General features: G+C 50.1%; 1 protein-coding gene across 4 annotated transcripts in view; it reads right to left on the minus strand.

Annotated features, from left to right (window-relative positions):
* LOC123765285 (PDZ domain containing 8) overlaps positions 1 to 15,602 on the minus strand; it is a 187,655-nt gene that overhangs the window by 60,780 nt on the left and 111,273 nt on the right. For 3 of the 4 annotated variants that reach the window (XM_069335479.1, XM_045753828.2, XM_045753830.2), the window contains exon 14: positions 5,122 to 5,295. The exons of the other annotated variant lie outside the window; for it this stretch is intronic. In XM_069335479.1, the coding sequence (XP_069191580.1) occupies positions 5,122 to 5,295 (174 nt within the window). The remainder of the gene's footprint in view (positions 1 to 5,121; positions 5,296 to 15,602) is intronic. 4 annotated transcript variants of the gene reach the window in all.

Below are 15,602 nucleotides of genomic sequence, written 5' to 3' on the forward strand. Positions count from 1 at the left end.
ATACACAAAAGAATTCAGATTCATTACGAAGGTGTAATCTAGATTGTGCAGGAGGGAAGTCGTAATGGCTTCCCACACCACACTGGGCGGGATGCTGAGAGGCTGAAAACTTCTGGAAAGATGGGACCAACGAGATCACGGAACCGAACCCGGGAAAGGGTAGACGCCAATTTTAATTCGTACGAGGAGGGAGAATAAGAGAACCCCACTCCTTGTAACACCAAGCCCCACTCCGAAGGTACAAAAACTCAAGCGGGGTCCAACGGGGCCCAAGGCTCCAAAGTCAACCCCTCCCTGCCCCGGAAACCTCACCCCAAGGACCCGGGACCAAGCTGTACTCCAAACCCCCTGCCTCTAAAGAAAAGGCAGGAGCCGCTTACTGAAAAAGCAGGAATGAGAGGGGCCCACTGGTCAGACTCAGAAGCTTATGCTGGAAAACCAGGTTCGAATGCCTCCGCTGCCACCCCAGAAGAGGACTCCCCTGAAACAGCCCAAGTCTCAACACCAACTAAACCTCCCAAGACCCCCCCAACCCGGGGGATAGGACCAGGATGCACAACTGAAGGGGAAGGACTAGAGGGTGCTGATGAAACCAAAGCCGAGGCGACGAACACCCACAAGTACGGGTCCCTATAGCCAAATAGCCAAAATGAAGCAGTCTCGGGGTATCTAGGGAAGCAACCAACCTTGTGCATTGCATCAACCTGCATGTGATGCTGAAGCTGCCTGCACCTGCATACAATCATTTTTAGATTGGGTGAACTGGGGTATGTACAAGCAACAAAATTCACATGACTCCGGGTCAAAAGTTTCACCGACCCAACAGGCAGCATGGCGGAGGCACAACTGGTGACTGTCACCCTGAGACAAGGGGACAAAGCAACCTTTCTACTCGCACGAAGTGAGAGGGGATCCAGGGATAGCATCCACTGGACCACAGAGCCTCCCGCGATGTTTTCCAGGGCCCTTAGTCATGGTATTCCGCTAAGGGAAGCCCAGGCAGGGTACTGCTAGCTGGTGCCCAAAACTACCAAGCAAACTGCTAAAGCTGAACCCCTGAGGCATGTACACTCACGGGGGCCTAGCAGAGGACCAATAAGTAACAATAGGATCTGACTAACCAAGTGGCAGAAAATATGTCGCTATGCGAGCTGATATTTAGCTGCACATTATCCTGCACCCCTACCATTGACGAAAACTACCCCCTACCCAGAGAAAAACAGGGGAGCACAGAAACCCCAGCTGACTCCAAGGGCTGTCAATCACCTCGCAGCAAAAGACACAGAGGAGGTAGATCCCAAGGCAACTTGTGAAAGGTGGCCCCAAGCCCCAAGGGCAGTACTTACAGGGCACCTAGGGAAGGAAACCCTAGATGCACGCAGCCCAAGTACAGTACTGAAGAAATTACTCCTGGCTCGCACACCGACCATAGAGACAGCACCACACCACAAGGCACAGAACTCAAACAATTTTCTGAAGCCAGAGGTATACAACCTTGCCTGTGTCACATCAGCCAAGAACTGAGGGGTGGCTTGCTGGCACGAGGGTCTGGGGCTCCCCCTTCCCCCTCCCGGGGAGTGGGGGCAGGGGTTGCGCAGACAGTGGCGCGGCAACATGATGACGTCATTCTAGTTTGCTAAATTTTCATTCGGGGAGTTCTGTCCACTTGTTCGGCTTTCGGTAGCAATATTTTCACCAGAATAGGGGTTTGTTTTGGTGCGCCTACCTTTTCTGGGTGTCTGACCCAGTCAATGGCAGACATAGAATGCTTCCAACTATACGGGGGTTTCTATAGGCCATTGCTCCTCTTACCTCTCTGAGGGAGCCAGATTCTGGCTCGTGGTCCCTGGTAGGCCCAAACTCCATGCATTTTGACTGATGCCAGAAAGCTGGCATCAGTCAAAGCAGTCGAACCACCTGCCCACGGGAAAAGGAAGAGGGGATGAGGACAGAACCACGGCTGATGCAACCAACACTCCCAAAACTAAAACCCTGAACACCACCAAATGAGGTTGTTCCAGGGCATGCAACTGGGTACACAACCTAGCCCGCTGCTAAACAGAAAACCCGAAATGCAAAACAGCTGCCGTTGATATTTCTGAGCTGCCACAGATGAAAAAATAAAACAGAGCACATGGGAAGAAAAAGTCCTACATGACTCAGGGGTCAAAGGTGTCACTGACCTAACAAGCAGCACGGCAGAGGCAGAACATATGAACACTGCCAGATGGCACAGGCGACGAACAAACCTGAAGTTTGCACAAGGTGAGAGCGAACTTGGAAGAGGTATTCCTAGTACAACCAAGCCCATAGGGGTTTTTCCAGGGGCCCTGCAGGAAGCCCAGGCACTGGGGTTGCCTTGCATTGATGCCGGTGAACACTATCGATGCAGGCAACCAAGCCAACTGAAGCCAAAGAAAAAGCCGAAGGGCCAGCACACATCCTAGGCAAGCCTAATAAGGCAAAATGCAGAACTCTAAGACAAAACCATGGTGAAAGAGCAACTAAGGAGAAATGTCGCCATGCCTTATATTAACTAAATAACTTGTCGCGCAGACTGTAGTGCACTCTACCAGACAAAAGCACCTCCAAACTCGAGGAAAAACAGACAGTCACAGACCACCAGCTTACCTTAAGGGTGAATACCACCACTAGCGAGGAAGGCAATCCTGATTGCACAGGGGAAGGGAGCCCTGAGCACATGTGGCTCCAGTACACTAAACTGCTGGCTCACACACAACTCTTGTGTAATAAAACAGCCTCAAAGGCAAAACACCACTCGAAAAACAGGAGACTTAAGCCAGATTGACGACGCTAAAAAGTCACAGCCATCAGTATAGAACAAGGTGGTGGGGCTTGGCTGACCCGGTCTGCCTCCCTCCTTCCCACAAACGAAGGGGGCAGGTGGGGCAAACTAGTTTGTTTTCATTGTTGGGACGTTCTTTTGGCAATTTTGGGGCTGTGGTCTTTTTTTAATCATGCAGTAGTCTATTTTAATTCTCCTATCTCTCTGAGTGTCTTCACTTGGATGGTGGCAAAGATGATAAACTTTAAATGTAGAGTTTATAGGCCATTACTTCCTGTGCCACTCTGAGGGGGGCCAGTTTCTGGCTCATGGTCCCCAGTAGACCAACAGAACTCCAAGAAAAGGCTTGACAGAAACGTAACTAGCACAGCACCACAAAGTTCAGTTCTAGCACAAGTAATATAAACGATCTACCTGAGGAGATTCAGTGTTACATGTATACTTTTGCAGATTAAGTTACTAAGGAGAGTTAAAGATTTAGATAATACCAAGGCCATCAAAATAACCTAGACAAAATAAGTGAATGGAGCAAAAGGTGGCAGATGGAATTTAATGTGGGCAAATGCTATGTCATGATATTTGGAACAAGGAAAACAAACCACAAACAACCTACAAGTGAAAAGTTATTAAAAAACTCAGACAAAGAAAGATACCTTGAAGAGGTTCTGGATATTAAATTATCACCAGAGGACCACATCAAAGTTATTTTCAGAGAAGTCTATATTATACCTGCAAACTTTGAAACTCTTTTAAATACACGGATAGGGTTATACTAAAGATAGTTTTTAAAACTAATACGACTGAAATTAGAGTATGCAGCAGTTGTATGGTGTCCTTATCTAAATACGCACAAACAAAATAGAAAATATGCACAGATATGCTACCAAATGCCTTCCAGATGGAAAAAACAAGAGCTGTGAAGAAAGATGAGGTGCTTGACAAAGAAATACCTGTAGAAAGAAGGAGAAAGAGGACATGTGAATAAGAATACAAAATCACAACAGGAATTGGCAAAGTTTACAAGGAGGAATTTATAAAACCTGAAACATCTAGAACAAGAGATTACAAGCTCAAACTTAGAAAGTAAAGCTACCAATAATGTAATGATGTCCAAAGGTTCTTTTCTGATCAGAACTGTAGACTTGGATCAATTCAAGTGAGAAGGTGGTAGATGCCAAAACCATCAGCAATTTCAGAGCCATATGACAAAGATTATAGGAAAAATGGGAAAGCATGAGGAGCTGCAACTACACTTAGGTAATTACTCGCATACACAAGAATTCGGACAAAGAAAGAGATTTAGGGTTGATTCTGGATAGTCTACTGTCACCAGAGGACCAGACGAGGGATGTTGAATGGGGAGATAATGCTACACTTTCTAACTTCAGAATTGCTTTTATATACATGGGTGGTGAAATATTACAAATATGGTTCACAACTTTAGTAAGACCAAAACTGGAATACACAGTGGTTGCATCATGGCCCTCTCGAATAATAAGGCAAGCTGTCCAAGTTGACCCTTATCTAAACCATACACGACTCAACATCCTGCCTGGATGTTAGAGTATAAACCAAGATATCTGGGAAGGGGGGAAAAAGGAAAGGGAGAATAATAAGGGAAAACCAGGGACAATTTCCTTTAACTGTTACAATTAATAAACTGGAAAAGGTGCAAAGACATGCTACTAAATAGCTTCTAGGACTGAAAGACAAGAACTACAAGGAGGGGCTAGAGGTGTTAAATATGCCAAAGCTAAAAGATAGATTTATACATACAAAATAATAATAGGAAATGACAAAAAAGTGACAAAGGAATTCTTGAAACCTGCAATTTCAAGAGATGGTGGTCAAAGACTCAAGCTAAGGAAACAAAATAAAGTGCCAAGCAATTATGACTATATGGCAGAGTGGTGGATGTTTAGTGTAAGTTCAGTGAGAAGGTGGTGGATGTCAAAGCTGTTAGTACTGTAGTTTCAAAGTGTCATATGATAAAGAGTTCTGGGAAGATGGGACACCACAAACAGAGCTTTCATCCTGTAACTATGCTTAGGTAATTACACGTACTGTACCTACATACATACAAACTAGTACTGTAGAACTTTACTAAAAAAGCAAACACATAAGTTACTACTGGGATCTATTAAATTAAAAAAGAAAGAAAAAAAGACTGAAAAGAAAATGTCTGTGACATGACCATATACTATTTGCAAAATATTACATGAGTTGGATAATTCAATCACTAAATTTAAATAAGGTTGTTTAATAAAATATCATATAAAATGATCATATCACAGTTATTCAACAACTACTCCTACCTTCCTACTATGCTGAGGTGAGTGGGGAGGGGAAGGGGGAAGTGAACGTGAGTGTGTTCCACCAGGGGATGGGTTTGGGGGGGCCAGGTTATGGGCCGAGCCGGCACGCTTCAGACTACCCTTGCTAGCACTTGCTACCTGAGCAAGCAAGCTGCCAAGGGTACGACGTTGCGTCTGTAGAGTGCCAAGATGTGGAAGGAAAATTTATGTCAATGACGATTATTTAATTAAAACTCACAAAATGTTAGATTTTTCTGAAACTAAAGCCTTTAAACATTAATAATATTTCATTGCTTATATTATCTGTAACAAAATTTGAAGTAGGAAATTTTGAAGAATTAATAAATGATAAAAAGCAATAACAAGGTGTTAACTAAAATAAAGCACTCCTTTCCATATTTATCACTCGGTTGCTTCCTTGGGCAATATCCACTCCTTTAGGGTCATTACACACTTCAGTCTAGGCCAGTTTCTTTTTCATTTCCAACAAATCTTTAAACTTTTTAAAAGACACACTTGCCAGGCACAAGATGAGGAAGGAAACCATTGGAGAATTCTCAATGCAGCCCACTGAATGACCATCAAAAGGTACATTCTTTTAAATTTAAAATTTTATTTTTTGCCATACACTTATCCCATCACTCTCAAGCAATTGGCTACTCTGCTGCAACTGCATAGAGGCAATCTAGGTTGCCCAAGAATCAATTACCAAATTTGCTATAAAGTATTAGACAAAATACCGAGTCTTAGTTTCCTTTCTGAGCCTTAGCAAAAATCAGGGTTGAATGTAATGAAACACCATTTTCTGGGTGAGCCTCAGAGGCTCCCTACAGCTATCGGACTGATATACGCCATATTAGTCTGGGGCATCAGTCAATTGGAGTTCAGCCTACTGGGGGCCATGAGCCAGAACCTGGCCCCCCTCAGAGAGGCAAAGGGATCAATAACCTATGGAACCCCCCCACCCATGTATTGGGAGATATTCAATGTCTGCCATCGACCAGGGTTAGGCACTCAGAAAGGTAGGCATAACAAAACAGACCCCACACGGTAATAAAATTGCAACCGATGATCGAACAGAGAGGCAGAACTCCCCCAACTCTAAAGAAACAAGCAAATAAGCAAACGTCATACACCACCACTGCACCGTTTGTCCGTGTAGCCCTCCCCTTCTTGGGAGGGGAGCCCTGGATCCCACGTGCTGGCTACTCTCACCTCCATTTCAGACTCTGAGCATCAAAACAAAACAAAAACCGCCGACCAGAGGGATAGAGGGTGTCAGGGAGCCTCCGGGGCTCACCCAGAAAACCAGCGTTGAATGTGATGAAACTCCATTTTCTGGGCGAGACCCTTCGGCTCCCCGGAGCTATACTGGGCTGATGTGCATTTATTAGACTGTGGCAACAGTCAATCAAAGAAGTTCTAGGCCTACCGGGGACCAGAGCCAGAACCTGGCCCCCTCAAGAGAGGTACGAGGAACAATGGCCTAAAGACACCCCCATGTACTGTAATTGGAAGCAGTCTTTGTCTGCCATCTACCAGGTCAGGCACCCAGAAAGGTAGGAATTCCAAAGCAAACTACTGCTGATTAAATAATTTGTAAACTGAAAGCCGAACTAGCAACAGAACTCCTCAAACAAAACCAAGGAAAAAAAAGTATGACGGCACAACAAATGTCGTGCATCAGTCTGCACACCCCTCCCCCCCCTCCCTGGGTGGGGGACAGGGGATTTCCAGACCTCCACGCCGGCAACTCTCCTCAGTTCAGAGGCTGAGTATCAAAAACGTGAAAAACCGCCGACAAGAGGGAGGGAGGGATGCCGGGGAGCCTCCGGGTCTCACTCAGAAAATGGCGTTTCATTGCATTCAACGCTGGTTTTCTGTGGAGAGCCCCTTCGGCTCCCCGGAGCTACCTAACCAAAGATAAAGAAAAAAGAGGGACTTACTAGGGAGGTGGTCATCACTCGCTCCTCAACTCGAAGTCAAGACAAATGGCTGCAACCTGCGACCCAAGGCTACACACGCCCGAGAAGGCCCAGGAACATTAACGTGATACAGTGCAGCCAGGAACCTGTTCGACCTCCAAAAGCCCTGTCCCCAAATGTCAGCCCAGGACATATTCCCCAAAACAGCAGGCAAAGCTGCAAACTTACGAACGTCATGGGCACGGGGATAGACCACAGGCTGGCTGGACAGAATAATCCTGCGGACGACCTGCGAGACCCGCGCCTTGGAACAGGGAAGAAGGGAAACCAGGTCCACCGAGAGCGTGTCTCCTGCCACAGAGGCCGTGGCGCGCAGATACCGGTGAAGAGCCGCAACTGGACACAAACATGATGCACCCCCAGCTGAACCAACCAAGCATCAACAACCCAAGGACCCCTTTGGAAATCAGCAGACTGATTCTTCACCAGAAAAGAAGAAGGCTGCAAACGAATGAAATGACCACCAAGACCGAAAGAGCAGAAACGCCTACGCCGGAGGAGAGCATGAAGCTCCCCGACCCGACCCCCAGAGGCCAATGCCAACAAGAAAAGAGCCTTAGAAAAACAGTCCTGAACAGAGGGGCCCACCACAAACCGAGGAGAAGTGAGAAAAAGGGAGCACCCGGTCCAATGACCAGGACAGCTCAAGCGGACCATGAGCAGGCCGGAAGTGAAACAACACCCGAGAAAGCTTGCGGACCGGAGCAGAAGTGACATCCACCCCGAAAGCAAGCTACAGCGGCTACGCCAGCGCTGCATGAAACAAGTCGACAGTATTTGGCACAAGACCTGGTATTTGGCAATCCTGAAACAACTAGGAGAGAAAGGACAAAACAACCCGATCAGAAATCGAAGATAACCTACGAAGAGACAAAAATTGCCGAAAGGACCGCCAGGAAATTTCATACTGCCGTCTAGATGAAACTCGCAGGTGGGACACCATCAACTAAGCCACCTGATCACCATACAAGTGGTGATACACCCGCATCAAAAAGACCAGATGCCAAGAGTGGAGGAGAAGATCGAACCAGAATCACGTAACAGACTGGACCGATCTGCTGAAAGAGGCGGAACCACGGGAAGACCCTCGGGTTAGGACATCGAGCAAGGAGCGACTGAAACCAAGGCTAGCCTGGCCAACAAGGAGCCAACAGGACTACTATTCCTTGGTAAATCTCCAATAGAGCCAGGAACCAGAGTAACAACCAGACCGGAGGGAAGAGGTACAGATAACTCCGCCTCGACCAGTCCAGCCGAAAGGCATCGACCCCGACGGCTTCGCAATCTGGGAAGGGCGCCACATAAACTGGAAGACGCCTTGACTACACCGATGTGAATAGGTACACCTCTGGGCGCCCATACGTCCGGCAGAGCCAACTGAACGAGTAGGCGTCGGCCGTCCATTCCGTGGAAAGGGGAATGAACCGAGACAGGCCATCCACCAGGATGTTGGACACCCCCTGAACATGAACCACCAGGAGAGGCGAACACCCGAGAACTCGCCAGACAAGTCACCTGAAGCAACCAGCCCAAAGAACCAAGGATCGCATCGAACCCCCGCGGTTCAGGCAATGAACCACCGGGGAGCAGTCGGAATGGAGCCGGATCGTTGCTCCTTGAGCGACCCAAATCCTCTGAAGCGAATGCCACCATGCCGCAAACTCCCGCACGGTGCTGTGAGCTCAACGGAAGGACGGACCCCACCGACCGTGGCTGGCCTGGTTAGCACTTGTCACAAAACCTCAGCCGAGAGACGAGGTATCCATGAACACATCGAGCTAGGGCTTGGGGAGGCGCCATGGCACAGAACCCCGAAAAACCCGGGATCCGAACCCATCGATCGCGAGAGCGGCAGAAGGGATGACCCTGAAGAAACCAGAACATCCGCTGAAGCCAGATCCGACCCGATGAGTAGACCAGCACGGCAAAGTTCAGGCTCCCGCACAGCCGCTCGAACAACCAAAAACAGCCAGAGGCGGGACCGCAGCCGCAACAGCGGCGCAAGAGGGAGACAAGGAAGCGGTCTGAGAGTTCCACACCAGACCCAGCCAAGTCTGAACCTGAGAGGGAACCAAAACGGACTTCCTCCAGTTCACCATGAACCCAAAACCGGCAAGCTGGGAAAGAACCATATCCCTGGTGAGCAGACACGCGGACTGGCTGTGAGCCCACACCAGCCAGTCGTTGAGGTAAGCCAGAACCTGAAACTCTAATAGAAGCAAACAGGTCACCATGACCCAGTAAGGTGTGTGAACACTCGAGGTGCCAGATTCAAGCCGAATGGAAAGCAATGAAAGTGTTAAGCTTGTCGCTCCACGACAAAACTGAGCCAGTCACTGAACCCCAGATGAATCGGGACGTGTACATTAAAATTATAAAACCAAATACGTGTCCCGGAGGTCCAGAGACACCATCCAGGCACCCGGCACCAAAAGCAGCCGGACCTGAGACAGAGTTGTCATCCGAAAGGAGAGGCAAAAGACCTAGGGATTCAGACTAGACAAGTCCAGTATGAATCACAGATCCACACAGTCCCTCTCGGAACTGAAAACAGGCGGGAAACCCACCTGAGGTACGTTGTCGTTTCAACAAAGGAGCGACCCAACACCACGGCAGACCAGAGGAAACGACCCAAAATGCCCACGAATCATGGGACCAGGCAAGAGCAAACAGCGCGAGCCTCCCCTCTATTGCCCCGTCAACTGGGCAACCCACAAAAGGACCGACGACCCCTACGAGAGCCCAACTGAAGCTAAGAGCGATCACTGCGTCAACCAGACGCTGACGGCTCCAGAGGAGATGCCAGCCCCGTATATGGCATTACTGGCTTATGACGATCGAAGGAACCCCGAGACCTAGCACGACCCTTCCGGGTAGGACCTCCATGGCCCCCCCAGAGAACCTACAAGTTCGACAAAGGCTGTCAACTAGATGAAGCCACCTGCAGAAAATGCACCACCGCAGACTCTGCAAACAGCAACGGACAAAAAGGTGATGAAAATCTAAGAGCCAGGGCCCAAGACGATTCCAAAATCTGGACGAGCACCGCCTGTCAGCATACGAGGCAAAAAGCGAAAAAGACACTGCCTCCCTCAGAATCGACACCTACAACTTCACCAAAGTAGCCGGCGCCCGAGCTACCGAAGCAAGCACACCGGACCCTGGCCCGGAACCCAGCTCCTTTACACCCAGCATGAGACAATCCAAAGACAGCTCCAGCAGGGAAAAGAAGACCGAAGCCAAGTGCCCATGGGCGCACAAATCCTCGGCCACCAGGGATGCCGAAAGGGAGGGAACCTGCACGTGAAGCCGCACCTGGCCAACATCAAAAGGAAAGACGGGAGCGAACAAGCACGCCTTGAGGTGCTCCAATTCGCCCCCCAGGAAAACCTGAACGACCGTAGGCAACTCTCACCATTCAAGTACGCATTCCGACAGGATGAATGCCAACCCCCCCCCCACCCCCCAAGAAGAAAATGCAGTCTGCCAGCCAGGAAGACTCTGGCACCTTGTAATGCACCCAATAAAGAAAAAGAGAGCCAAACTCAAAAAGAAGGCTTCATTATCGAGGCGTAATCCGGGTCTCGCAGGAGGCCTTCCACACCTTCCTCGGTGGACTGCGGGAAGCCAAAAACCTTCAGAAGGAGGGAATCGAAGAACCCAAGGGAACTCGGACCCGAACCTGGGGAGAAGTCGAACTCATAACAAAATCGTACAGGGAGGGGAAAGTAAAAAACCCTCCCCCTGTAACAACAAGCCCCGCACCGAGGGTACCAAACACCCAAGCAGGGACCAGTGGGGCCCAGGCCCCCCCCCCCCAAGTCAACTCCTCCCCAGCCCCGGGAATCCTCCACGTCAGGACCCGCGGCCGAGCCTCCAAACCCTTTGCCTTTGGAGTAAAAGCAGAGTCCACCGGAAAAGCAGGGATAAAGGGGGCCCACTGGCGTGGCCCAAAAGCTACGGCAGGAGGACCAGGCTCGAATGCCTCCGCCGCCAATCCGGAAGGGGCAATCCCTGAAGCCACCCAAGTCTCACTACCAGTATAATTCAGCGGGGCAGCTGTGGGGCATCCGGAAATGCAACCAACCTCACACGTTGCTGCAACTTAAACCTTGCATGCAACGCTAAAGCTGCCTGCACCCAAATATCAGTCTCAGTGGACTGGGTAAATAGACTACAATGCCCCCCCTTCCCCCTCCCAGGGAGGAGGGGAGCTGCGCAGGCAGCGACGTGTGACATCGTGATCGTTTGCTCGTTTCGTTTAGGGGAGTTCTATCCACTTGTTCGGCTTTTGGTAGCAATATTTTCACCAGAATAGGGGTTTGTTTTGGGATGCTTAACTTTCTGGGTGCCTGACCGGTTGATGGCAGACATAGAATGCTTCCAACCACACAGGGGGCTTCTATAGGCCATTGCTCCCCATGCCTCTCTGAGGGGGCCAGGTTCTAGCTGTGGTCCCCGGTAGGCCTAAAGAACTCCATACTCATGAGTGATGCCAAAGTCTGACATTAGCATATCAGCCTGGATAGCTCCGGGGAGCCGAAGGGGCTCCCCCTAACCCCCCAGAAAAATGCCAACTGGAGGGAGGGAGGGAGGGAGGGAGGGAGGGATACCAGGGAGCCTCCGGGTCTCACCCAGAAAATGCCGTTTCATTACATGCAATGATGGTTTTCTGTGTAGAGCCTCTTCGGTACCCCGGAGCTACCTAACCAAAGATAAAGGGAAAGAGGGACTTACCCGGGAGGCAGCCGCTACTCGCTCCTCAACTCGAAGTCCAGACAACTGGCTGCAACCTGTAACTCAAAGCTACACAAGCTCAAGAAGGGGCCCGGAACATTAACAAGGTATCGGGCGGCCAGGACCCTGTTCGACCTCCAAAAGCCTCTTCTCTGAATGTCACCTCAGGACATATTACCAAAAACAGCACCCAAAACCGCAAACTTCCGAACGTCATAGGCAATGGGAATATTGGAGTACAGGCTGCAGGCTGGCTGAACTGAATACTCCTCCGGACTTCCTGGGAGTCCCGCACCCTGGAACAGGGAAGAAGGGAAACCGGGTCAACCCAAAGCGCGTCCCCTGCCATGGAGGCTGTGAAACGCAAGTAACAGCAAAGAGCTGCAACCAGACACAAAACATGATGCACCTCCAGCTGAACCAACCAAGCATCAACAACCCCAAAGGCCACTCCAGAAAGGAGCAGTCTCATTCTTTGCCAGAAAAGAAGAAGACAGCTCCAACTGAACAAAATGACCACCAGGACTGAAAGAGCAGAAACCCCTGTGCCGGAGGAGAGCATGAAGCTCCCTGACCCGACCCCCCAGAGGCCAATGCCAACAAAAAATGCCTCAGGAAAAACAGTCCTGAACTGAAGAGGCCACCACAAACTGAGGAGAAGAGAAAAATCAGAGCACCTGGTCCAATGATCAGGATGGCTCAGGCGGTGCATGAGCAGGCCGGAGGTGAAACAACGCCCAATAGAGATTGCAGGACGAAGCAGAAGTGACATCCAACCTGAACACAAGCTGAAGCGGCTCCACCAGTGCCAAACAATACGAGGCGACAGTATTCAACATAAGATGACAGTCCTGAAACAACCAAGAGAGAAAGGAAAAACAACCCAAATAGAAATCAAAGACAACCTCCAAAGAGTCAAGAAATGCCGGGAAACTTTATACTGCCGCCGAGACGAAACTTGAAGGTGGGACACATTCAATTAACCCACCTGATTATCATACAAGTGATGATAAACCCGAGTCAAAAAGACCAGACACAAAGATTGGAGGAGATGATCAAACCAGCCACGTACCGGACCAGACAATCTGCTGAAAGAGGCGGAGCCACGGAAAGACCCTCGGGTTCGAACACCGAGCAAGCAGCGCCTGAAACCAAGGGGCCAAAAGAACTACTCTTCCCTGGTAAGTCTCCAAGCGAGCCAGGACCTGGAGCAACAACCAAACTGGGGGAAAAGGGTACAGGTAACTCACATTGGCCAATCCAGTCAAAAGGCATCAATCCCGACAGTCTCACAGTCAGGGAAGGGCGCCGCATATACCAGAAGACGGCTCAACCAAGCCAACGCGAAGAGGTCCACCTTTGGGCACTCGAATGCCCGGCAGAGCCAACGGAACGAGTCAGCGTTGACCGTCCATCCTGTGGACAGGGGAATGAACCGGGACAGGCCGTCCGCCTGGATGTTGGACACCCCTAGATATGAACCGCCAGGAGAGTCAAACTTCGAGAACTCGTCAGATGAGTCATACGAAGCGACCAGTCCCAAAGAGCTAAGGACTGCATCGAACCCCCCTTGGATCAGGCAATGAACCACTAGGGAGCAGTCTGAATGGAGCTTTCCACACCACCAAGAAATCCCGTACCATGCTGTGAGCTTGACAGAAGGATGGACCCCCACCGACCCATGGGGTTCATCCCCCGTGGGCCTTGCATCAGTTGTTGCGTCACCAGCTTTCTTTTCATTTTTTTCGGGGTTCAGAGCCATGGCACCTTCCGGAGCTCTCGCACGATATGGTCATGGATGCCTCGTCCCTCAGTTGGGGTTTTGTGACCCCAACCACAGTGCTCATCAAGCCAGGTGGGAGGCTGTGGGCTCCATCGTTCCATCGCGCTCACAGCACTGTGCGGGCGTTCGCAACTGTATGGCTTTCGCTGATTCGGCTCGCTCGGGGCTCTATGATCCCGCTCCATTCAGACTGCGCCTCGGTGGTTCATTGCCCGAACCGTGGGGGAGGGATGTATCTTCGGGCCTTGGCTCTTTGGGGATGGTCACTTCGGGCGACTCGTCTGCTGTTTCTTGGGGTTTAGCTCTCCGTGTGGTTCACATCCAGAGAGTGTCCAACATCCTGGTGGACGGCCTGTCTCGATTAATTCCTCTGTCCACGGAATGGATGGTCAATGCTGATTCCTTCAGTTGGCTTTGCCGGATGTTTGGGTCCCTGGAAATGGACTTCTTCACGTCGGCATGGTCCCTGTGACTCCCGATATATGTGGCACCTTTCCCTGACTGCAGAGCCATCGCCATGGACACTTTTTGGCAGGATTGGTCGAGGTGGGGGTTATCTGTACCTCTTTTTCCTGGTCCAGCTGTTGCTTCGAGTTCTGGCTCGATTGGAATCATATCACGGGATAGTGTTCCTTGTGGCCCCCATGATGGGTGACCCAGCCTTGATTTCAGTCATTGCTTGCTCGGTCTCCGAACTCAGGGCGGCATTTTCCGCAGCTCCACCTCTTCCAGCAGATCGGGCTGGTCAGGTACCTTGCTGGTTCAATCTACTCTTCCACTCTTCGTGTCTGGTATTTTTGACGTAGGTATATCACCGCTTGTATGGTGATCAGATGGCTTCATTAATGGTGTCCCACCTGCAGTCTTCTTGGAGACAGTATGAAGAGTCTTGGCATTCCTTTCGCCATTTTCTCTCTCTTTGTAAGTTGTCTTCTGTTTCCATTTGGGTTGTTTTGTTCTTTCTTTCTTGGCTTTTTCAGGACAGTCATCATATGCCAAATACTGTTGCCCCTTATCGTGCAACACTGGCGGAGCCACTCCAGCTTGTGTTCGGGAGGGATGTCACTTCTGCCACGTTCCGTAAGCTTTCTTGGGCGCTGTTTCACCTCTGGCCTGCTCCTGAGCCATCCTGGTTTTTGGACCAGATGCTCTCCTTTCTCTCTTCTCCTCAGTTTGTAGTGGCCCCTTTGGTTCTAGACTGCTTTCAGAAGACTTTGTTTCTGTTGGCTTAAGCCTCTTGGGGTCGTGTCTGTGAGCTTCATGTTTTCCTCCAATGCAGGGGTTTCTGTTTGTTGGTCCTGGTGGACATTTTGTTTGATTGCAGCCATCTCCTCCTTTTCTGGAGAAGAATGAGACGGCAGGCTTCCGAAGGGGTCCATGGGTTATTGATGATTGGTTGGTTCGGCCAGGGGTGCATCATGTGTTGTGTCCGGTTGTGGCTCATTGCCATTACTTGCGCACCTCGGATTCTGTGTCCGGAGACGCACTTTGGGTTGATCCGATTTCCCTTGTTCCCTTCTCCAGGGCTCAGATCTCTGAAGTTGTCTGCAGGGGTCATTAAGTCTAGCCAACCTGTGGTCTACCCTCATGCCCATGATGTTTGTAAGTATGGTGCTCTTGCTGCTGTGTTTGGAAACATATCCTGGCCTGACATTTGGGTGTGGGGGTTTTAGAGGTCGAACAGGGTCCTGGCAGCCCATTTTTTGGTGAATGTTCCGGGGCCAGGTCGTTCTTGTGTGGCCTTGGGCCACCGGTTGCAGCCAACTGTCTCGTCTTCGAGTTGAGGCACACAGACCTGCCACCTTCTGGGTAAGTCCCCTTTTACTTATCTTACTTATCCAACAGGGCTCCCCACAGAAAACCAGCATTGAATGTAATGAAACACCATTTTCTGGGTGAGCCCTGGGGGGGCCCCCCAGCACCCTCCCTCCCTCCAGTCGGCGGTTTAGTTTTCGTTAGCTCAGTCTCTGAACTAG

Source organism: Procambarus clarkii, chromosome 33, assembly GCF_040958095.1.
Source record: "Procambarus clarkii isolate CNS0578487 chromosome 33, FALCON_Pclarkii_2.0, whole genome shotgun sequence".
In the NCBI taxonomy this organism is placed as follows: Eukaryota; Metazoa; Arthropoda; class Malacostraca; order Decapoda; family Cambaridae; genus Procambarus; species Procambarus clarkii.